Here is a 23,849-nt window from a genome sequence, read left to right as displayed (position 1 = left end):
GCCCCCAACTGGTTACCACCCCTCTGTACCCTTACTGCAGGCTGCTAGCAATTCATTCAGAACTTCTAGCAGGAATAATAAAGGAACGGCACAACATAGAGCTGTAAGAATAGAGGCTCCAGAATCGTTATTACATGGGGAATGCATGAAGCTAATAAAATAGGTGTGTCAGGAGCGGTGACAGGTCCTCTTTAATGTGGGGTGAGTCAATGTCTTTATCAGATTGGGGTCACCCCTACTACAGCGCACGCTGGGGAATGCATAAGGCTAATAAATAGGTGTGTCAGGAGCGGCGACAGGTCCTATTGGATAGGGAGTACAACAACTACAGCAACCACTACTACCCCCCTCCTCTCTGTCACTCACTGCCCTCCTCTCTATTCTTCTCCATCCCTCCTATCACTCTTCCCCTCCTCTCTATCACTATCCTGTCTATTACTTCCATCCTCCCTCTCCACCTCTTTGTCATACTCTCCCCTATCTTCTATCCAGTGGCGTAGCTAGAAATGACTGGGCCCCACAGCATATTTTTGAATGGGGCCCCTCTCCCCCAGTAATTTTTTCGCAACCCCTTCCTTTCATGCCGCCCCCATTCCTGTGGCTAGTGACGATGCTCTCTCAGACCAGGCCCGGCAGCCGTTTTCTACGATGTCTATACTGTCACTTGATATAATTTCATTCTGTAATACTGCTGAGGGGGCCCTGACAAAATCTTTTAGTCCTCCTCCTCCTGGATGGGCCCATTCGGGGTAAGGGCCCCAAACAGGCTCGGACTGGCCCACAGGGGTACAGGGGAATCCCCTGGTGGGCCCCTGAGCAAGGTGGGCCCCTAGTCTCTCACCCCCTGCACAAGTGGCACATAACACATTAGATTTAGTACACTATATACATATATTTCATGTACAGCACCTCAACCAGCTTATGTTCATATATAAATGTATCCGTACAGTGGGCCCCCAAAATAAATTTTACTGGTGGTCCCTAAGTACCTCAGTCCAACACTGGCCACTATAGTTACGCCCCTGCTTCTATCATCCCCTCTGCTCCTCTCTATCCCTCCAACCCTCCCCCTCTATCATCCTCTCTCCTCCCCTCCACTATCCCCACTTCTCCCCACTTCTCCTCTCTATCATCCCCTCTCCTCCCTTCTATCCCTCCTCTCTATCATTTCCTCTCCTCCCTTCTCCCCTCCACTATCCCCACTTCTCCTCTCTATCATCCCCTCTCCTCCCTTCTATCCCTCCTCTCTATCATTTCCTCTCCTCCCTTCCACTGTCCCCACTTCTCTCTATCATCCTCTCCCCTCCTCTCTATCCCTCCTCCCCCCACCCTCGGTCATCCTCTCCTCCCTTCTATCCCTCCTCTCTATCGTCACCTCTCCGCTCCTTCCATCTATTGACCTTTAGACGTTATTTTTTCTTTGCCTCCTGGCGTTCTCACCAGACAGCTCCCCTCCACCAATCAGCGCTTACTACTCCCAGCGCTCTCGTCCAATCAGCGCCCAACCCTCATGTCATGGGCGGGGCGTCCCTCAGTTCGTTATAAAATCCTGCAGCTGCGCAGCCCCAGCGCTTTGGGGGCATCATGGCGGACCAGAGGGACAAGAGCACTGACCAGATGAAGCTCTGGAAGGAGGGCCGGGGCAACCAGGTACCCAGCTTGTCACACCTCTGCCAGTGACCTGCAGTGGGGCTGGCTGTTATCCCTGGCATCCAGCTGTCTCCTGTGTCTGTGGAGCTGACAGATATACTGCCTGGGTATTTAAAGGTTATAGCAAAACTACAACTCCTAGCATGCTCTATCAGCTGCAGGCTGTCAGAGCATGCTGGGACCTGTGGTTCTGCAGCAGCTAGAAGACCACATAGTGGAGACCACTGAAAACCCTAATTGGGGGGGAGGATTGTTGCACCCCATAGAAGTCAGTGGTGTGTGAGTTGCACTTAAAGGGGACATTTGCACTGACTTTAGTGACTCCCTTGCCTCTTATCCTACATATAGGTTAATTGTTGTATATTGATGAGTTCATTTATCAAGACTAGTGTTTCTGATGGCAGCCTTGGTCTACATGGTGTGATGTGAGGTGGTGCCCATTTTTTCGATCATTTCTGAAGATATCTTGGCAGCGCCAGAATCTGAAATGTATGCCAGCTGGGTGCTGGTGTAGGTTTCAGGATTAATTTACACCAGAAAAGCTGATGTAAGTGACCTTTCATCTGCCGGCATGTGCTAAATGTCCCATAAAACTCCCTCCTTTGTGTTTTAATTCCTCACTGCTTTCAGGATCTCTGCTTACTGCCAGTGAATGTGAACCTTCTTTGCCTCCAGGCTCCTGTGGACCTTTACACTTCTCACAGTTGACAGTTTGTGACAGTCCTATCCAGTCCTCTGGTGTTACCTGTCCCCTCTTCTCATTTTTGTTGCACCATGCAGAATCTGTTGGGCTCGGTTTACACCTGTCTGTTTCCTGGTGCAATTTTTGGAATAGGTTTAAAAAAAAAAAAAAAAAAAAAAATTGTCAACTACTTCATCCACACCTGCATTTAAAAACACCGAGGGTGTAAACCTGGCCCATTTTGCACACAGGATTGTGGAAACAGTCAGCAGTGACGGATGCAAGTTTTCAGCCTCTAGACGTAAAGAAGAATGTTACCATGTTCAGACAGCAAGCAGAGATCTTATAAATGAGAGGAAGACTCATTTACAGGTTGTTTCATTAGGCAGTGACCTATCTTTCCATTACTTTAGCCTGAAACACCCTCTTTTGAACGGTTAATTGCGTCTTGTAAAGTGTTGGATATGCCATCACTTTATGAACGTGGCGGTCCGACCTCTAAGACCCTCTCCGGTCCACTGGGGTTGTCAATGTGCAGGGAAAACTTGGTCGGAGTCCCACAGATGTACTCACGGCGTACACTAGCGGTATACCAGCGCTTTCATGTGAGAGTTCCCCTTTAGGGTGGATTATTGTAAAGCCTGTAATATTTGGCAGGGTGGCGCATGGGATCTGCTGCCTGCGGATCTGCAGCTGAAAGTTTAGAAACTTTCACGGAAATTGCTGAAAGCCAGCGGCAAAGTATTTTGAGCAGCGCTGTTAAAAATGGTGTAGTTGGTGGGGATCAATGACCTTCTCCCCTCCTTTCCTGGTAGGAAATTGAGCCTGAAACGCGTTGACCGAAGCCCCCCCCCAGTAAACGCAGTATCTTGTATTATGGACATTGGAGCCCCCCTCTAATGTCCATAATACAAGATACTGCATTTACTGGGGGGGGGGGGGGGCTTCGGTGAGGAAGGGGAATATTGGGTAACGGTGACACTCTAAGGGTACAGCCAAGAAGCACCCCAACTCTGTACCCATGCAGCAGTCATTGTTCAGGGCTGTGTGGCCCTTAGCTACTTTGGGACCAGACTCCTTCAGGTTTATTTTTTTGTATATTTTTTTTTGGGGGGGTTCATGCACCCGACCGTAGCCTGTTTTGCGTATCTGCAAAATACGGATACCAGCCGTGTGCGCTTTTCAGATAGGAACTTTGTGCTGTCCATAGAACAGTCCTATCCTTGCCTGTAATGCGGACAAGTACAGGAAATGTTCTTTATCTTTTGCGTCCTCGTTGAATGGGTCGGCATCTGACCTGCAAAAAATGTGGACAAATACATGAGCCCTTAGGGCGAGTTCATACTATCGTTAGGCACCCCACCACATTTCCATGTCTGTCACATCCGTAAAAAAAAAAAAAGCGTATGGGTTTCATCCGTGTGTCCGTTTTTACCATCCGTGTGTCAACCGTAATTCACTGACATTGCTCAGCAGAAAAATTAATTTTCAAAGAATCTCCTATTGGTCATCAGTGGGAAAAAAAAAAAAGTTCAGTTATGCACTTCTGGCATCTGTTTGAGCCATTTCCGTGTCAGTTCTGTTTGGCGAAAAAAGTATTGCGTGCAAGGATTTGAGATGGAAATGGCTCAAACAGATGCCAAATGTGCATAACGGAGAACTTTTTTTTTTTTTTTTTCCTCCACATATTTTGATGATAACTTATTTATTTTTCACGTTAATGGCGGTGCATGAGGATTTTTTTTGTTTTGTTTTTGGAGTGGCGAGGTGATCAAAAAATGCAATTCTGGTGCTGGGAATCCGCCCCCAGTTCGGAGAATCTAGCGAGGGCAGAGGTCACTGACACCAGTCGGCAGCCGTCTCCCTATCATCGGTGCGCTGGACTTTGTCTGCTGTCGCAGCAGGTGTTATCGCCTCTGGTGCCTGACTCCTGGCACAGTGCGGTATAATAAACATTATGACCTTATTCTGTGTAATTATTTCTATTAATCCAGGAGTTCTTTGTTAGAAGTAACGTTTTAGCGGTCCAATAAACCGGAACGTCTGCTAATCCAGCGTTAACGACAGGGAAAGTGAATTTTGCTGCATCATGGTAAACCCTGCACTACCCAGCGGTATGGGGGAAGGGCGCTGGTAAATATTCTTCCAGACCTTGGGCTGATAACGGCGGTCCAGGTCTGGAGGACTCTGCCCCTGCAACGCCCCCCAATTGCCATGATGTTTTGACTTTTGTGCTTGTTCTCCATGACGTTTGCTCTAATTCCACTTCTAATGCAGATTGTCCTAGGTATGTTTGATTTATCTGAACGCAATCCAGCGCGCAGCACGCAGTTCAGGCGTCTCATAACCTAGTAGGGACCGTTTCCTAGTAAACTAAGTAAAGGCATTGATAATATTGGAATAAGGGTCTGATTCCCTTTCCTCCTCCCCTTGAAACAGCGCCACTGTTGTCCACAGGCTGTTCCTAGAATTACGGCTCCGCTGCATTTTAGTGTAAAATCATCCTTGGGCCTCTCTATCACAAATGTATTTGTTCCGTGCATTGGGGATCGCAGTCTGCGGTCCCCCAATGTACAGGCAACGTCCATGCGCGCCGCCGGGACGTATCCAAACTCCTTTAACTTGAATGGGTCCGGTCTGCAAAAAGATAGAACAAGTTCTATATTTTATTTTTTCTGAATGGATCCGTGGGGTTCCGTTCCGTGCTTCCGCACCGCTTCTCCAGATTTGCGGACTCGTTCAAGTGAATGGATCCGCATCCAAGATGCAGAATGCACACGGCCGGTGCCCCGTGTATTGCGGAACCGCCGTATGCGGCCCGCAGTATGCCCACAGGAGCACAACGACCGTGTGCAAGAGGCCTTAAGGGGGTTGTCTCATCCCAGACACTGACATATTGCTAGGATATGCCACCAATGTCAGATGAGTGCCGGACACCAAGCTTGTACTTGGACATGCCCCTACTGATCTATGCTCCTCTAATACAAGGGGACAGGTGAGGAGCCCATACGGGTTAGATGTAAATCTGTAGGACTGGTTGGCTGACGCGTATGGCGGCGTCCTGTCTCTCCTTCCCAGTAGCAAAGAACTAGAAAGACTTGTTGGAGTTTAATACGTCACAGCCTATGGTTTGAAGGCAGGCAAGCGGTGGCCAGAGGTGGCTTCGTGCTTTCTCCCTATCTGATACATGCATGCTCGGTCCAGCCAAGTGTGCAGTTGGTGAAGAAGTCTTAGGAATAAAGAAGAGATGGCAGGCGACCTCTACCCTGAATGTACAGACTGGGTGTAATCCTATAGCTGGGGCAGTTTACACAGAGCAGCGCGCGCCGCCGTGATCACATGAAGTGCGGCTCCCACCGGGGCCATCAGATGACTGGATCTAGTCTCATGATTGTCAGTCAGCCAGGCTTCAACGTGGAGCCCTAGGGGGTTGGGCTGCTTACATAAGGGAAGAATTAGCGCACACGCAGCGATGCCTGAGCCAGCTATTGAGAAATATAAATGGATGGGGCGACCATAAAATGATGACGCATAACTCGCTGCAATGTCCTACTTGGTGGCGTTGACCCACCAATAGATCCCAAGGCTTATGGTAACACAATGCAGCTGTAATACTTGTGAGACCCCCTTAGGGATTTCACGTGTCGGCGACTCCAAAGTATTGCACCCTAGAAGGGGGGTGTCCTCTGTGGTGTCGCCAAGTTCTTGGTGGGACTGAACGGCCAGTGTATGGGACATTCTGCAGGGGCCATGCTGAATCCTTTTCCCCTTCACACACGGTTAAGGCAGATCTTCCTCAGATCTGTAGATCCCTTAAAGGGGTATTCCCCTATCTCAGACAATGAAGGGGGGGGGGGGGCATATCTCTAGAATCTACCCCCATTGTCTGATAGATGCAGGTCCCAGAGGTGGAACGCAGCCGTCAGAGTGAAGGAGGGCACGCCGCTGCCCTAGCGATATGGCCCTATTGTCTGAATTGGGAATACATTTTGCAGGATATGCCATAAATGACATCTAGGTGGGGTTCCCCAGAGAACCGGGGTCTTCTGACCATGACCAATGCTCCACATCTAGGTGGGGACTGAATGGAGAGAGAGCATTCTGCATTGGCCTGTTCCTCTGCTATTCCCCATGGAAATGTATAAATAAGTTGACAAGTGGGTGTTACCGATTTCTTACTACAGTCAGCACTGACTGGTCTGTCGGCGGTGTATGTAGGCACACCTTCCCAGTTGCAACTTTTACTCGTGATTTCCAGGAGGAGTACCTGGGGAACAGCATACAGAGAGTGTGTGGTTGTTTTTTTTTTTTGTTTTGTTTTTTTTGGGTCATGGGGAATACAATTATTTAGTAGAAGACATGCTAGGTGTTGGGGCCAAGGACATCTTTCATGTAAAGGGATCATACTATACCAATTCCCAGATGTCAAACCATGTTTTTGTCCACGTGACTACTCCAGTACAAGCGCCTCTTCATGCGTGTGGTATGCAGATCCTCATGTCTTATCGGTCTCTGTTTTGTGTTTCTTCAGAAGCAGGACGTCCTGACGACAGGCGGTGGGAATCCCATATGCGATAAGCTGAACCTCCTGACAGTCGGACCCCGCGGGCCCCTGCTGGTTCAGGATGTGGTGTTTACAGATGAGATGGCGCACTTTGACCGGGAGAGAATTCCTGAAAGAGTGGTGCATGCCAAAGGAGCAGGTGAGGAGCCCTCCAGAGATCATCCCTCTGCCGCAGGGTTGGGCTTGGTCCTTAGCTAATCGGGGAGGGGGTCCGATACATCATGTTTAATTTGCCATCATCGGGCCCTGGCGATACAGAGCTCCCAATCTTCTGCTTTCCTCCATGCAGCCATAGATCCATCATGAAGGGGAGGTTTTTAGACAGACTTGCTATACATTGAACTCCATAGTAAATCTGTCTTCATTAAGCGCTTATGCTCCCCCTAGTGGTGACTGTGTGCAGCCAGTAGTATAATTTAAAGAGTAAGAACACTTTTTGCAAGTTTGAATTTTTTTTTTTTCCCTTTTTAGTGGACAATTTTAAAACCAAATTTAAATTACTTTGCAAATAGTCTTAATTCTGAAATTTTTTAAAGCGGTTCAGTCATCAGGATCAACCCTATTAAACCAGACATACTGTCTGGTAGGGGTCATCATGCTGATTAAGAAAGGTATAGTTTTAATGACCCCCCCCCCCCCCCCCTACCAGGCAGTATGTCTGGTTTATTAGGGTTGATCCTGGTTGACTGAGCCTCTAAGCGCAGACTTCATTTTGCTTTTATTTCTTTAGGGGCCTTTGGCTATTTTGAGGTGACTCATGACATCACCAAATATAGCAAGGCCAAAGTATTTGAACACATTGGGAAGAAGACCCCGATTGCCGTGCGCTGCTCCACCGTCGGTAAGATTATTTTATTTTTTTCATGGTTGTCAATGGAATCTGAGTTAAGAGATTTTGAAGATTTTTCAGTGATTTACCATCTCCCCTCCCGCAGCTGGAGAGTCTGGCTCGGCAGACACCGTGCGTGACCCCCGCGGGTTCGCCGTGAAGTTTTACACCGAGGATGGAAACTGGGATCTGACTGGAAATAACACCCCAATTTTTTTCATCCGTGATGCGATGTTGGTAAGTTTTCTATAGTGTTGCGAGCTCCCAGAACAAGACGTGCAACAAGTGTCTACTGGGTGGAGGCCCAACCGCTTGTGTTAAGCATGCACCGTGGCACTCCTAAAGATAGGCGCGAGCACCATACTCCGCTCTCTGTGGTAGTCCCATAGATAATAGCGGCATTGCTCATGCATTGTTTGACTGCTGCAGTGATGACTGCAACCAATCACTGACATGGCATAGGGCATTAAACTGCTGAGGCCAGTTATTGGCTGCTGCAGCAGTTGCATGTGGCTTAAGGACCCCCCACCCCATACAAAGTCATTGACGGTGACCGAAGATGTGATTCTGAGGTTTGCACCGTGTATAGTTATATAACCTCCGTCTTTTGACCATTAACCCCTCCTGCTCTGATCACGTTTTCCACGTAATGCACCAATTTCAACAGGCTTTCTTGACAACCTAATGTGTATTGGGGCAGCTCCAAGAGATAAGTGGCGCCAGAGTTATCCCCCTGCCCCTGTTGAAATGGCTGTAATAACATACATGTTTATATAGGACTGGGAGAGGTTTTGGTGAATAAAGTCTCGTTCAGGTGCACAGTTTTTATATGCTTATATATATATTTTTTTATTTCAGTTCCCATCATTCATCCACTCTCAGAAGAGAAACCCCCAGACTCACATGAAAGACCCTGACATGGTGTGGGATTTCTGGGCGCTTCGTCCTGAGTCTCTCCACCAGGTAAATGTTCTTGATTACCAGCCCCATTGTCGCTAAAAGGGTGTTCTTGCTCAACTCCCTATCTCCCCTGGCGCACCTTCATCAGTTGGGAGGGGGGGGGGGGGTTGGGTGGACTAATGGGCAGGGATGCCCGCTAGTCACTATGCGTGCTGCTGCTCCATTTGGCTCTGTAGGGCTGCCTGAGATGGCCAAGTGCTGTGCTCTCTGGCAGACCCATAGAGTTGAATGAAGCAGCTGCACTGATGCATTACTGCTGCTTAGATAAAATGGGGTTGAACGGGGCTCTGTTTTCTAGATTGAAAGAGGTTTGACCATTGGGGCCCCGCTAATCAGACACTTGTCTGTGAAAAGGGGATACATTTTCTTAGACAACCCCTTTAGGATATATTGTGGTGAGCTGAACTACAAAGGTATATTGTATCTAGAGCTGATCTGGGTGTGCTGGGACCTAGCAGCTCTGCTATGCCGGTGGGAGGCAGCACGTGAATGCTGGGTTCAGTAGACCTCTCACTACAGTTTATTATTGTGAGACGCTTCTAGGTTGGCGTCCATGCGTCAATGGTCATGGTGCTGCCCCAGGATTACTCGGTGCTGACTGTTATTAACATAGCAGTTGCTTCTCTAAGTGAGCAAATCCCCATTTAATTGTAATTACAGCTCATGACGTTTGGGATAAAATAGGTGGGGCAGGAGTTTGTTTCTTTAGTCTTTGATGTGCGTGATCTAATAGTAATGTAAATGACCGCTTTTAACACTCCTTTAAACACTTAATGCCTTTGCCCTCCCAGGTTTCCTTCCTGTTCTCCGACCGCGGTATTCCTGATGGTCACCGACACATGAACGGCTATGGATCGCACACCTTTAAACTGGTCAATGCCAAAGATGAGGCGGTGTATTGTAAATTCCATTATAAGGTTGGTCCTGGTACTCCCTGTATGTATTAGACTGCACCCCAGATACATAGAATCTATCATGTGGTGCGATGTTGGGGTGGGATGTCTTAAAGGGGTTGCCCGGGTTCAGAGCTGAACTTGAAAATAACCCCTTCACTCAGACAGCCCCTTTGAGATGAGCTTGGAAGCCTTTCATGCGTTCCCTTGCCCTGTGCTGTGCTTGGGCTTTTTGGTTTTCAAACCTTCACTGCTAGGCGGAGGCTTCTGCCTAGCAGTGTTCCCGGTGATGTCACCAGCACTAATGGACGGGCTTTAGTGCCAGTGACATCACCAGGTCTGCTGAAAAAAGCCCTTTCCCCTTTAAAGGTGTTTAAGCTGTCCCACCCCTCCCCAATCAGGTCATAACTGGGAATCTATCTCTAATCCTTATTGGTTTTCCAAACAGGTTTTAAATAGATCTGCTTTCCTATGCAGCATAAGGTTACCCGTCAGAAGGATAAACTCTATGAAACCATGCATACTGCCAAGTAGGGCTAATCCTGCTGGTTAAAATGACATCTGTCTTATGAAAATAGGTTTCAGCATCTTGATGACAGTTATTCTTTATGCTGGGGAGAGCATCGGGGCCTGGCCCTTCAGTGCTCCTGAACGCGCCCCCCCACACAAGGCTGCTAGTATTGCAGTCTCTAAGGTCAACCTCACCAGGCAGAATGCTTGGTTGAATAGGCTTGATCGTACGGATTTGGAACATGACAAGGGAGAGTAGCAAAGCCGAACATCCTTCTGCAGATGGCTGTTTCTTGGTATTTGCTTCTCGTCAGCACAGACCCTTGTCATTTTCCAAAGCTTGTTAAAAAGTTACACTGACTCCAAAGGGAGGCACCAGCGAAATGTTCTTTTTATTTTTGTGAGATACCATACCGCCAGTTATTTGTAAGTCATGTAGTACACCTTTCTGCCACTAGATGTCACCCCTAGAGACATGTATGGATGATCTGGAATGGTTGCGTAGAGTGCAGTCATCTTGTATGGCTGATGCACCCAATTTTTATTAATATTGGTCCTGTAACTAAAGTTAAAAAATGTAATCTTTTTTTTTTTTAAAGCAATTTAGTTTAGCCGGCATCCCAGATTGGAACTTTTGATTTGGAACCTTCAAAGTACTGAAGGGCAATCTGGAAAACCTATTGCTATGTATTCCTTTCACCTCAGTCTGGTCAGCCATGTAGCAGTTCTAAGATTGTTGCCTGTATTGTTCCTGGTACAGTAAAATCAATGACCTAGGTACATGTTACCGTATGCAAGACCCAACGCTGCTTATTTTCCCAGAATGCATTCGCTGAAGGTGACATACCATGCTGCAATAATTTGTTTCTTCTGTTATTTTAAGACCAATCAGGGCATCAGAAATCTGACTGTGGAGGAAGCCGGTCGCCTGGCTGCCGAAAATCCCGACTATGGCATCAATGACTTGTATGACGCCATTGCCAATGGAAACTACCCATCCTGGACCTTCTACATCCAGGTCATGACATTCGAGCAAGCTGAGAAATACCCATTCAATCCTTTTGACTTAACTAAGGTGAGTAGTAACCTCAGGTAGATGACCATGAACCATTTAGGCTACTTTCACACTGGCGGCGACGGCAGGGTCCAGCGGTCTGTTCCATCAGGGGAACAGCCTGCTAGCTCACCATGCCACCGGAAGTCTGCTCCGGCCCCATTCACTATAATGGGGGCGGGCTGGAGGTCCGGCCGCAGCGTGGCAAACTGGACGGACAAAAAACTACAGCCTGCTGGAAAGTAGCCTTGTATAGCCTTCATATTGTAACTCGTGTTTATTCCATGCTCTTTCAGATCTGGCCTCACAAGGACTACCCTCTCATCCCTGTGGGTAAGATGGTCCTGGACCGTAACCCAGTCAACTACTTTGCAGAGGTGGAGCAGATTGCCTTTGATCCAAGTAACATGCCTCCTGGGATAGAGCCAAGCCCAGATAAAATGTTGCAGGTGAGCTCTGGGATCATTTTTGCATGGACCTCCTTTTTAAAACTCTGCTTGTTTATGGAATGGACAAACCTAAAACGCACAAATAACGTGCGGTTATGCCAAGGACCACCGATCTCAAAATGGGTGGCACTTCCCAAAGGCGGGACAAACTTAAAGAGGACATTTCACCAGAGTAAACATCTAAACTATCTATACAGAATTGTAGAGCGGCGCCCAGGGACCCCCCTGCACTTACTGTTATCCCCGGGCGCTGCTCCGTTCTCGCGGTATAGCCTCCGGTATCTTCATGGTTAGGCTCCACCCAGATGAACCTGCCGGCATCTCATTCTCCCATGCTGTAGCGCTGGCCAATTGCAGCGCTCAGCTTTTTTTTTCTCTCAGGCTATGAGCTGAGCGCTGCAATTGGCCAGCGCTACAGCATGGGAGAATGAGATGCCGGCAGGTTCATCTGGGTGGAGCATAACTATGATGATACCGGAGGCTATAACCGGAGAACGGAGCGGCGCCCAGGTATAACAGTAAGTGCAGGGAGATCCCTGGGCGCCGCTCTCCATGTCTGTATAGTTTAGATGTTTTATTCTGGTGAAAGGTCCTCTAAGTTAAAGCAGTTTACCTGGACTGTGGAACAGATGGCAAATATCAGATTGTGGGGGTCAAACTTCTGGCCCCTCCTGCTTACTAATGGGGCCATGGCACTCCAGCAAACTGTGCCCCCTTTATGCTTTACCCAGGTACAGCTCTCTACCTTTTGTAGTGTCTGGTCTTGCAGCGTTCTGCTCTTAGTACCATGTAAATGGGACTGTGCTGCAATACCAGATACGGCCACTATGGGAAGTATGGAGCTGTACCTGGTAAACCATCTGAGAGGCCCACAGCTTTTTGTGCCCCTTTAAATCAGCTGATTATGGGCGTGCTGGGAGTTGGGGGGGGGGGGGGGGGGGGAGGGGATTTTCTTTTAAGATATTAAAAGAAAATCTTTTAATAGTAGTATATCTTGTGGATATGCTATAAATGTCTGAGATTTGTGTAAGCCGTTAAAGTAGGCGCCTACTAGACATTTCTAATTTAATGTGAGGACCTGCCATGTCCATGCATTACCCTGTGTAATTCTATATTTTACCTGTGGTGGTGCTGTAGGGAAACTGAACAGTTTCTCATCACAGTACCTTGCTGAACAGCCCCTTTAAGAAATTAAAGGTCTTCCTTTCACATAGAACTCCTTGAGTAAAGGTAACGCTCTTGGTATGTTGCAGGGTCGTCTCTTCGCATACCCAGACACACACAGACACCGCTTGGGTGCCAACTATCTCCAGTTACCTGTGAACTGCCCCTACAGGGCTCGTGTAGCCAACTACCAACGGGACGGACCCATGTGCTTCTCTGACAACCAGGGTAAGTGTTAACCCGTCACACTGCATGAAAATGGTGCTGGGAACCGGTGGCCGTCCTTGCCTGAAAATGCATTGACTGAATGTGCTGTAACCTGGATGGTGGCTACCTCTGACTGCAGTTGGACTCCCATGGATCGGATAATGCTGGATTGTTGTATGGGGAAAAACCCTTTAAGGTTTTTTGGGTCGGGTGCATGTAGCCTAAGTGGATAATGCTCAATGGCATTTGTCATTTTATTTATTTTTTATATCTTACCCCATACAGGTGGAGCTCCAAATTATTACCCCAACAGCTTCTCTGCTCCTGATGTTCAGCCTTCTGCCCGAGAAAGCAGATTCCGGGTGTCTGCTGATGTGTATCGCTACAACAGCAGTGATGATGACAATGTGTCACAGGTGAGGAGTTTGGGGAGGGGGTGCGCTATCTCAGTCTGCAGGGGCCATTGCCACAGGGACGAATGAGGTCTGTGGGTTGGCTGCTTGTCCTGTTTCAAAAAGTGATTAATAAACCCACTCCCCATATTTTATTTTTATTTTTTCTGATTAAGTCCCCTTCCGCTCCATTATTCCACAAAACCTATCCATATGCGATTCTTTTTTTTTTTTTGAACGGAAATACAGAAGGCACACAGTACCTTCCGTTGATTTTGCGGACCCATTGAAGTGAATGGTTCCGCATACGGTCAAGTCTGCAAAGGAAAGAAAATGTTTGTGTGCATGATCCCTTGGGGAACGCACACGGAATACATCCGTATTTTGCAGATCCATACTGTAGAAATTCTATGCCCAGCCCATATTGCTCATGTGTTTAATTTAATAAGTTACTGTTTTCCATCTGCAAAAAAACGGATCGCATATGGATGTTTTGTGGCCTAACGGCGCGGAAGAGGACTTAAATCGAAGGGAAAAAAAACCTCGGCTATGGAACAACGGATCTGTTAAAAACAAACAACGGTTGTGTGCATGAAACTTTAAAGGGGGTTTTCTGGAACTTATACTGTCGGTCAAATATTGATGACCTATTTAACCACATCCACCGATCCGGTATGGGAATGGGCCCTTCCTCAAGTCAATCGGTCTCGTAGTATTTCTATGGCTCGTTCCTATTCGAATGAATGAGAGCCGCAATACCAAACACAGCTACTATACTATATATGGCGCTGTGCTTCATGCACGAGGAAGGGGGTGCTGGGAGTCGGGTCCCCAGCAATCTGCTCAATATTTAACTCCTAGATAGCTGATGCCAAGGAAAAATATCTGGCTTGATTTGATTTAAATTCCCCCCCCCCCCCCCCCCTCTTGGGAAACCTATATAAACCACTGTGGTTTTGCTGCGTGGCACAATATTGCCCCACATCATTAAAACCTAGTGTACGCTTCCAGCGGAGATTAAGATGAGGTAACGCCTGTGCTCTGTCTGTTTTCTTTCTGACATGTCGCCTAACTTATATTTTATTTTTCTTTCCTCCGCAGGTTCGTGACTTTTACACCAAAGTGTTGAGTGAAGAAGAACGCAAGAGGTTGATTGAGAACATTGCTGGACACTTGAAGGACGCCCAGCTGTTCATCCAAAAGAGAGCTGTGAGTATATTCTGCCCCCCCCCCCCCCCCCAATTATATAGATGGACCTTTTCAGAACTGTATGTTGGACATCTACTCTTTAAGTTTAGGGCCCCTTTAAAGAATTGACTGGTTGCAGTGTTTTTGTAATAAAAAAAATAAAAATAATCCTATACACATGGACTAAAAATGGGACCAATATGGCTCTATTGGAACGTTCTCCGTATTGATGTCATCTGTGTAGACATGCCGCAGATTGTAGAACATGTCTTGTTCTTGCCCATTTTGCAGACAAGAATAGTCATTTCTACAATGGGCGCCAAGAAAACTAGATGCACATGGCCAGTACCCATATTTTGCAGATCCAGTTTCCGGACCGCAAAAAGGATACGGTACGGTCATGTGCAGGGCGCCTTACAGGGAGGAAGCTGCAGCAGAAAGGACACAGATGACACCCCCCCCCCCCCCCCCCCCCCCCCGAGCTTTCATAGGCAGAGAAGGCATGCCCCTTAAGCTAAAATAAGGAGAGGGCTGCAGCTGCATGGACGCGCATATTGTATATAAAATCTATTGTGCTAAAAAGTAAAATTCCATTTTCATTTCTCTACCAGGTGAAAAATTTCTGTGACGTGCACCCAGAGTACGGCTCCCGTATCCAGGCTCTGCTGGACAAGTACAATGCAGAAGGCTGCAGTAAGGTAATCCCTTTGCGGCAATGCTATGTAAATGCTGCCATAATTTGGCAGTCAGGCGCTGCTCTCTCCTGTATTCCTGTATAACAGAAGGTTTCCATATGACTCTTTATAAGCCTTGGTACATAATGCAGGTGAACGATCCCATTCTTTTTTTTTTTTTTGAACATAATTTTTATTGTTTTCAGAAGAAAAAGAACAGGTAAGTGTCACATACAGAGCCCAAAATGTATGTTTTGTCTGCAGCATTAAGAATCATTATAAATCTTCTAATATACTCTGTATGGTGTTATCATTTTTAACATAATAATTAACAGAGCAGGTTATATAAACATTACTATAAGTAACATTGGGAGAATAGAGGAAAGGAAATGGATATAAAGGAGTAAGGGGGGGGGAGGGGGGGGAGTGACAAGGAGTGTTAAGTACATCTGAGCTTTACCTATCTGTTAGGACTGTGTTAAATTTGGAGTGAAGCCAACAATCCCATGCAAGTTTAAACTTGGCTCGTTTATTGGATATGGAAGCATTGAACATCTCACATAGACAGTTGTTATTAACAGCATTTATAATTTCCGCTAGTGGAGGGGGGTTTGGATTCTTCCAAAAGTAGGCAATTTTCATTCTAGTGGCCACAATTACATGAGTAACAACTACTCTAATAGTATGAGGAAATAAGTCTAAATCCACGGAGAGTAAGGCCTGAGCTATAGATAGTGAGATTGGGATATTACATATTTGAGTAAGGATACGATTAATTGAGTTCCAGACCGGTTTGATGTCTCCGCATTCCCACCATATGTGTTCCATGTCGGCTTCAGCTGCAGAACATCTCCAGCAGACATGGGATGATAGAGGGTACATCTTGGATAATCTGTAGGGTGTATAGTACCATCTATAAAGCATTTTCCTGGAGTTTTCAAGATGGTTAATACATTTAGAAGAAGCCCGTATAATAGAGAATGCAGTTTCCCATTGTTCTGAGGAAATCTTCAAGCTTAATTTTGATTCCCATTTATTTAGTAAAGGGGTCAGTGGTGAGTCCGATCTCTCCGCCATAAGGTGATAGCTGAGAGATAGGGCCTTGAGGGTACTTAGAGGGTTTCGTAAGATTCCCACTATTTTACAAGTGTCAGAGGAAGTGGGGAGGGTTACCCCAGACAAAAAATGTCTGATTTGTAAATACTTATAAAAATCTCTATGGGGAACCTTAAATTTTCCTGCCAGGTCTGTAAAGGAGTTTAAAGTCTTATTGGTGTAGAGTTGACTTAGGTTCTTAATCCCTAGGTCGGTCCAATTAGAGATCCTTAAGTGTGGGATACATCTCTCCAATGTCCCCAAGGGGATGTCTGTAAATGAGACATTAATAAGTTTTAGTTTTGTCGTCAATAGGATCCAGAGTTCAAAAGCGGCCTGAATTGTGGGACATAAATTTGGGATGCGAATGTTTCCCAATAGGGAGTTGGAGAAGAAAAATAATTGGGGGTTTTTAACACCCATGATATAGTTTTCGATTGTGACCCAGTGCTTGTTAGTCTGGTTTAACCAAGTGTATCTCAGTTGTTCTAAAATACACGCCCTATAGTACTTGATTATAGAGGGGCATCCCAGTCCTCCTTTGGCAATGGGTAGATACATTACATCTGCCTGAATCCTTGGTTTTTTATCTTGCCATACAAATTTAAGAAGTAGTGTTTGGATTTCTTTTAAGTTTTTTATGGGAATAGAGATTGGGAGGTTGCGGAATAGGTATAGTATTTGTGGGATGATGAACATTTTTAGGGCCGCTATTCTTCCCATCCAAGAAATTTCACAATTTTTCATTTTGTTTAGGTCCAATTTGATTTTTTCTTTTAGGATGTTATAGTTTACTGTTAGGAGATCAGAGAGTGATGGGGTTAGTTTAATTCCGAGGTAAGTGATATGTTCAGAATTCCATTTAAAGGGGAATTTAGATTTCAGCGAATTAAGGTCCGAAGCCTCTAGCCCTAGATTGAGGACTTGAGATTTAGCTACGTTCAAGCTATAGTATGAAATATAGCTAAAGGATTTTAATATTTGCATGACAATAGGCAGGGATGTTGTTGGATTGGTTAGTGCCAGTATTATGTCGTCTGCAAATAAACCAATTTTGTGGTTTGTTTCTCCAATTTTTATACCTGTTATTTGTGTATGGGTCCTGATACTTTCTGCTAGGGGTTCAATAGCAAGTGCGAAAATGATGGGAGATAGGGGGCACCCCTGCCTTGTTCCGTTGTTAATCCAGAACTGATTAGACAGCATTCCATTTATAAGGACATTAGCGGATGGTTTGGAGTATAATGCACTTATTGCTTTGTTAATTTGCCCATGTATGCCAAACTTAGCTAGGACTGCTCTCAAATACCCCCAATGCACTCGGTCAAATGCCTTCTCCGCATCTAGAGACAGAAGCAGAGAAGGCATCCGATTTGCCCTGGAAAAATAGATGAGGTCAATTATACGTCTGGTGCCATCTAGGGTCTGTCTTGACTTGACAAAACCCACTTGATCATGGTGAATAAGATGGGGAATAAGTAACGATAATCTATTGGCTAGTAGTTTTGAGTAAAGTTTGAGGTCGGCGTTCAAAAGGGAGATCGGACGGAAATTTTCTGGGACATCGGGAGATTTCCCTGGTTTGGGTATAGCTACAATAGTAGCTTGGAGCATTTCTTGAGGTATATTTCCGGTGGACAATATATGGGTAAATGTGTTTAAAAGGAAAGGAGATAAAATATTTCCAAAGGTTTTAAAATATTCATTGGATAGTCCATCCGGGCCTGTGGATTTATTACTTTTGGATGATTTTATAACGTGCAGTATTTCATTGATATCTATTGGTTTGTTGATCTGTTCTAGTTGTACTGGGGAGAGTTTGGGCAATGAAATATCCGCTAGGAATTTATCGATTAAATCCGGAGTTGGTTGCGGAGTTAGTTTGTGGTCTTTAAGATTGTATAGATTACAGTAGTAGTTGGCAAAAGTGTTAGCTATTCCTTGAGGGTTAATTACCTTTTCCTTATTGGAATTATATACATATGGTAGTTTTTTCCTATTTAATTGGGATTTGACTTTGTAGGCTAGTACTTTACTTGCTCTGTTTCCTTGCGCATAAAATTTCGCTTTTGACCGTCTCAAATTGTGTTCAAATGTATTTTGGTAGAGTTGGTAAAGTTCGAATCTTAGGTCTCTGAGTTGGTTACTAATAGTTTGGGAAGGATTTGCTTTGTTTAAAGTTTCTAACCGTATTATCTCTGCGCATAACTGTTCTGTACGTATGCGTTTTTGCTTTTTTATATAAGATGAAATACGAATGAGATGACCTCTTATGAAGGCTTTATGGGCGCACCATATTGTGGTGGGCTGGACGTCTGAAGTAGAGTTATGTTTAAAATATTCCAGGAGTGCTTCTGTAATTTGTGATTGAGTAGAAGGTAGGGATATTTGGTAGTTATTGATACGCCAAGGAATAAAAGAGCGATGGTTGAAACGTTCTGAAATTTGACAAGATATTGGGGCATGGTCGGACCATGTTATGGATCCTATATTAGAGGATGTGACATTTTGAAGAGTCCATTTGTCCACTAGTATCAAATCAATTCTTGAATATTGTTTGTGAGGATGAGAGTAAAAAGTATAGTCACGTTCTGATGCGTGTAGGACTCTCCATGTATCATATAAATCCTCAGATAGCAAGTATTGTGCAAATTGTGAGGGAGATTGAGAGGTGACATGGTTAGATTTATCAATTATTGGTGAAGGAGGTAAATTAAAATCCCCGCATACAACCAGTGATCCTTGTTTAATGGCTAAGGCAGACGTTAAAACTTCTTTTATAAATGTGAGTTGGTTTGTGTTTGGTGCATATAGGGAGACTAGTGTATATAGAGCATTATTAATGTTACACACTAAAATAACATATCTCCCCTCACTGTCACTGATACTTTGAATTAGTTGAAAAGAGAGGGAGTCCTTTATAGCAATGACTACTCCTCTTTTCTTGTTCACAGCCGGTGAAACAAATAGGTTAGTGAATTTCTTATGTTTAAGCCTATATGTATCAGACTCATTCAGGTGGGTTTCTTGAACACAGATCACATCACTTTTGAGAGAAAGTACTTCTTTCCAAAGTAATGATCTTTTAATTGGACTATTTAGTCCGTTAACATTGAGTGAAGAGATTTTTATGACCATCTCCAGTAATGAAAAGTTGCAGGTTAGATAAAGCTGTAAATTGTAGAATATGCTGTAGAGCAAGAGCGCGCAGTCTTAATGAGACACCGCAGATGCTCCTCAGCATAAATCACATAGAGATACAGGAAGAACAATTTCACTTGTCACTTAAGTGGTAATAGTGGTGTGAGGGAGTAAGGGAAGTAAGAAATAGAGGGGAGGATGGATAGGAGGGGTTAGATAAAGTAAAACCAAATTAAGTCACTTTATCTAAAACAAGTAGAAACAACAAAGTCCGGTTCAAAGAGAACCAACTGGATACCAAAATTTATCCAGGTAATTTGGGGGTGGTGTTAGAAAAGCAGGTGAGTTATCTCCGTAGAGAACCTGCGGCACAAAATGTAAAACATTTATAGCAGTCTAGTGACCCTGCACAGTAGAAAGGATATGTCCTTCTGGAGGGTAGGAGTGCTCTTTTCTTGCAGGAAGAAGTTTCAGGTCCACTCTTTGATCAGGGTAGGGGGTCTTTTCTTCTGCGGTGAGATGGTGTCTTCGTCCACCGTAGCTAGGGACCATTTCTGGAGAAGCTTCATCGAGTCGCTTGGAGACGTGATTACGTGTGTTGTCCCATTCTTGAAGATTAGGAGTTTCACTGGGTATCCCCATTTGTAAGGGATGTTGTGGTCTCTGAGGATTTTAGTGGCGGTTGAGAATTCTCGGCGTCTGTTTAAGGTGACTGCAGAGAGGTCGGAGAATATTGATATATTTTTGAAACGATCCGGGAGATCTTGTTTTGAGTTCGCCGTCTTGAGGATTAATTCTTTGAAGTGATAAAAGTGCAGTCTGGCGATGATGTCTCTGGGAGCGGCGTTAGGGGCGCTTTTAGGTTTTGGGATCCTATGCGCCCTGTCAATTAGTAGATCTTTCTGTTCCGCTTCTGGCATTAGGGCCACAAAGAAATCTGTGAGGAAGTCCTTGATTTTGTCAGGTTCGACGGTTTCTGGGATTCCTCTAAATCTTAGGTTGTTGCGTCTTGAACGGTCCTCAAGGTCCGCTAGTTTAAGTTTTAGGGCAGAAATTTCATCATCTGCGTCGTTGTGGGCGTCCACTAGCTGGTTGTGGGCGTTGGTGAATTCTTCCATCTTTTGTTCAATATGGGAAGTTCTTTCTCCGATCTGGCTTATATCTTTTTGTAATGCTGAAAATGCAGAGGAAATGTCCTTCTGTATAGAATGCCTTAGGTCACCTAATAAGGACCTTAATGTGGCCTCAGTAACAGGAACAGAGTGACCATCAGTAGTAGTGAGGGAAGATGGTGATTTACATTCACTTGGGTGCTGATACATATTCTGACCAGTAGATGGAGCTGCTGAGCTTTGTAAAGTATGCCTATAACTAGCAGGCAGTGAATCAAGCTGCAGCTTACGAGGTGAGGAGTTAACAGGAGATGAGGAGGGTGAGTTGCTTCGTTGGCTAACATTACTTGCGCTTCGTGGGCTGACATTACTAGCGCTTCTAGTGCGCCTTGCTGGTGTCTCAGTGGAGTAACTTGCCTCCGGCGCTTCATGGTGCAGGGAGCGGGCGCCATCTTGGATTCCTCCTGCGGCCCTGAATGCCGTGATTTTGCTCGGCGGGCCTTCATTTTTCTTGCTGCGGCCCATATTGTCGGGTGCTGGGTGGGTTGGCAATACCCTCTGTTAAATTACAGTGTGTGGGGGTACACTGTACTGCGCTGTGAGCCGCTTCTTATGCCACAGGTCACGGAGCTAGCGCGGTAAGCGTCCGCTCAGCTCCACATCCGGACACGCCCCCCCGTGAACGATCCCATTCACACACTGGGCATTCTTATGATTGTATCTCCTTATTCTGCTGGTTTGATGCATGTAAATAATCCTAGTAATTATCTCTTCAATCTGATATTTAGATTGACTCACTTATAATTTCAGTCATAGTCCTTTTAGAGGAGTGAGACGTCAGCCTTCACTTTGTAGTTCTGTGGACAGCTGTAGTCTCCCCATAGTGATGTGCATCGTATTAAGAGAATTCAACCCAGCACCTCAACTCAGAGGCAAAAAAAACAGGAATGAACCCATTGGTATAATGCTGGTGTAGTAGTAAGCGCTTGAACAGTCTCGATTTATAACCCCAAAACATGGATCCCAATATTTGACACCTGCAGTATGCTCGAAGGTGCATGCACGTGTGACAATGCCTATATACAGGCGAAACTCTAAAAATTAGAATATCGTACAAAAGTCCATTTATTTCAGTAATGCAGCTTAAAATTAGAATTTTGTGAAAAGGTTCAATATTCTAGGCTCAGTGTCACACGCTAGTCGGCTAATTAATCCATATCCCCTGAGCAAAGGGGGCCTCAAAATTGTGACTTTGGGGTTTCATAAGCTGTAAGCCATAATCATCCAAATTATAACAAATAAAGGCTTGAAATATCGCGCTCTGCCTGTAATGAGTCTCATATGTTAGTGTCTCCTTTAAAGTTGCATTACTGAAATAAGTTAACTTTGCACAATATTCTAATTTTTGGAGTTTCACCTGTAAAAGGTGTGAGATAATCGGTTGGGTTCTTCAGTGTGTGAGCCTGTCCTTTAAGTTGTGCTAACCCAGTGATTATAGAATCATCAGCACGCCGTACAGTATTATAATGTGTGGGCTCCGATCAGCTGAAGTTAGTTATTCATGAAGTCACACGGGGCTTTGTTGAATAACTTCAATAGTTGATTGGAAACCACTTTAAAACTTAAAACCGAACTTAGCTTTGATTCCAAGGTACTAGTCAGAACCGAAGCAGAGTTAATTTTCAAGTTTTAAAGTGGTTTTCCACTATAAAAATCAATTATTTAACGAATCCACGCACGACTTTGTGAATAACTAACTTCGGCTTATCGGGGTCCATATGTTCTAATGCTGTACGGAGGTTTGTCTCTGTGCAGTATTGCTCTGAAGTTTTGAACAAAGTGACTTCGAATGAAGCATCCAAAGTTCACTTCGTGCAGCCCTAGTCATCAATATCGGATTGGTGAAGGTCCTACATCTGGCACCCATGCTTATCAGCTGTTTTAATGAGGCTGTGGCATTCCGTTGAGCGCCAGTCTCCTCACGACTTGCAAAGCACAGTACCATCCACATTGGATAGCAGCTGTTATTGCAGCCCAGATTCATTGAATTGAATGGGGCTGAGCTGCGCCTAGGCCGTGCGACCAATGAACGTGACCTCATACGGCCTGGGAAGAGGCAGTGATCACTAGAGTGCCATGGCCTTTTCAGACAGCTGATCGGTTGGCTGCCGAACCCCACCAATCAGATATTGATTACCTTCCCTGAGGATAGATGATCAATATGAAAATCTAAGCAAACTGTTTTCAGTGTGATGGGCAGAAGTGGAGGGAGTAGCAAGTGTGATGTCACCGTGGTCTTGTAGAAGTGTATCTGTCACAAGGCAGACATAACACCAACCTGGTGCAGCACACTACGTTATAGTATTTAAATTTTTGTTTTTGTTTTTTTATTATACAGAGAACCGTGAAGACTTACACCCAGCATTCCGCCCATGTGACTGCAAAGGACAAGTCCAACTTGTAGACTCCTTCCTCGGGAGGATCCGTCCAAAGCATCTTTACCTGCCTTTTAATTGTAGCATTTTGCTTAAAGACCATATCGAATGTACTGCAATTCTCAGGCTTTCAAATTATTATATCTTTTCTTTTCTTTTTTTTTTTAAACAGATTCACAAACCTGCAAAGGTTATGTGCACTTGATCACACAATATAAGCTAATTTTTGATAAGTCTTATTACAATACAATGAACAGTGCAGTGATCTTGAATCAGTTTGCAGACAGGCGGAGGGGTCAGGCTATAGACCCCGCCATTGGTGCTGCACAGTTTTATACAACTAACCTTTCAGCAAGTATTAATACAAGTTATTATAAGCTCCTGTAATCGTTTACACCGTGCCTTCAGATGACAGATCTCAGTAATTGACTGGAATGTGGCGTTGCAGTAAACTACCCACGGTGCACAAATCTCATGGGGTATGCACTTCGCCAGGGCTACGTCTGTCTAGTGGAGCACTTCAGTACGTGTCCATTATGGTGGTTGTTCATCTGTTGTGTTAGATGTTGGTTTTTCTGTAACTGGAAAGGCGCCGTCCTATGTTAATTATATCATTTTTTTGTTTTTACAATAAACCTATACGCAGTTAATACGTGGAATGTTTCTCATACGGCAGGAGTCCTGTTCAAATAAAGGGGGGGGGGGGGGGGGAACAGACAAAGTGGCTGGGTAACCACTGTGCTGCACGTACCCCTTCTACCAGAGAGCAATATCACACGTGGACCTGATTTATCAAAACTGCCTAACAGAAAACCTGGCCTTGTTGCCTGTAATAATGAACGGTGATTGG

At 45.2% G+C, this 23,849-nt stretch overlaps 1 protein-coding gene across 1 annotated transcript; it reads left to right on the top strand.

The window, feature by feature from the left end:
- The first annotated feature begins 1,500 nt into the window (after positions 1-1,500).
- LOC122920446 (catalase-like) lies at positions 1,501-23,649 on the top strand. Its single transcript, XM_044269943.1, has 13 exons — positions 1,501-1,650; positions 6,864-7,035; positions 7,627-7,737; positions 7,832-7,962; positions 8,584-8,688; positions 9,477-9,602; positions 10,972-11,163; positions 11,439-11,591; positions 12,845-12,983; positions 13,248-13,378; positions 14,456-14,563; positions 15,154-15,240; positions 22,963-23,649. Exons 1-13 carry the CDS (start codon positions 1,585-1,587, stop codon positions 23,026-23,028), a joined length of 1,587 nt encoding a protein of 528 aa, XP_044125878.1. The 5' UTR covers positions 1,501-1,584; the 3' UTR covers positions 23,029-23,649.
- The last annotated feature ends 200 nt before the right edge of the window (positions 23,650-23,849 follow it).

Source organism: Bufo gargarizans, chromosome 10 (genome assembly GCF_014858855.1).
Source record: "Bufo gargarizans isolate SCDJY-AF-19 chromosome 10, ASM1485885v1, whole genome shotgun sequence".
In the NCBI taxonomy this organism is placed as follows: Eukaryota; Metazoa; Chordata; class Amphibia; order Anura; family Bufonidae; genus Bufo; species Bufo gargarizans.
The sequence above is the reverse complement of the archived record's forward strand: the minus strand, read 5'-3'. Positions and strand labels throughout refer to the sequence as shown.

Excerpts from the sequence above, each read along its gene's own strand:
- LOC122920446 (XM_044269943.1), top strand. The coding sequence starts at position 1,585 with ATGGCGGACCAGAGGGACAAGAGCACTGACCAGATGAAGCTCTGGAAG. Across the intron at positions 7,738-7,831 it reads CGTGCGCTGCTCCACCGTCG|CTGGAGAGTCTGGCTCGGCA; the intron begins GTAAGATTATTT and ends CCCCTCCCGCAG. Across the intron at positions 7,963-8,583 it reads TCATCCGTGATGCGATGTTG|TTCCCATCATTCATCCACTC; the intron begins GTAAGTTTTCTA and ends TTTTTATTTCAG.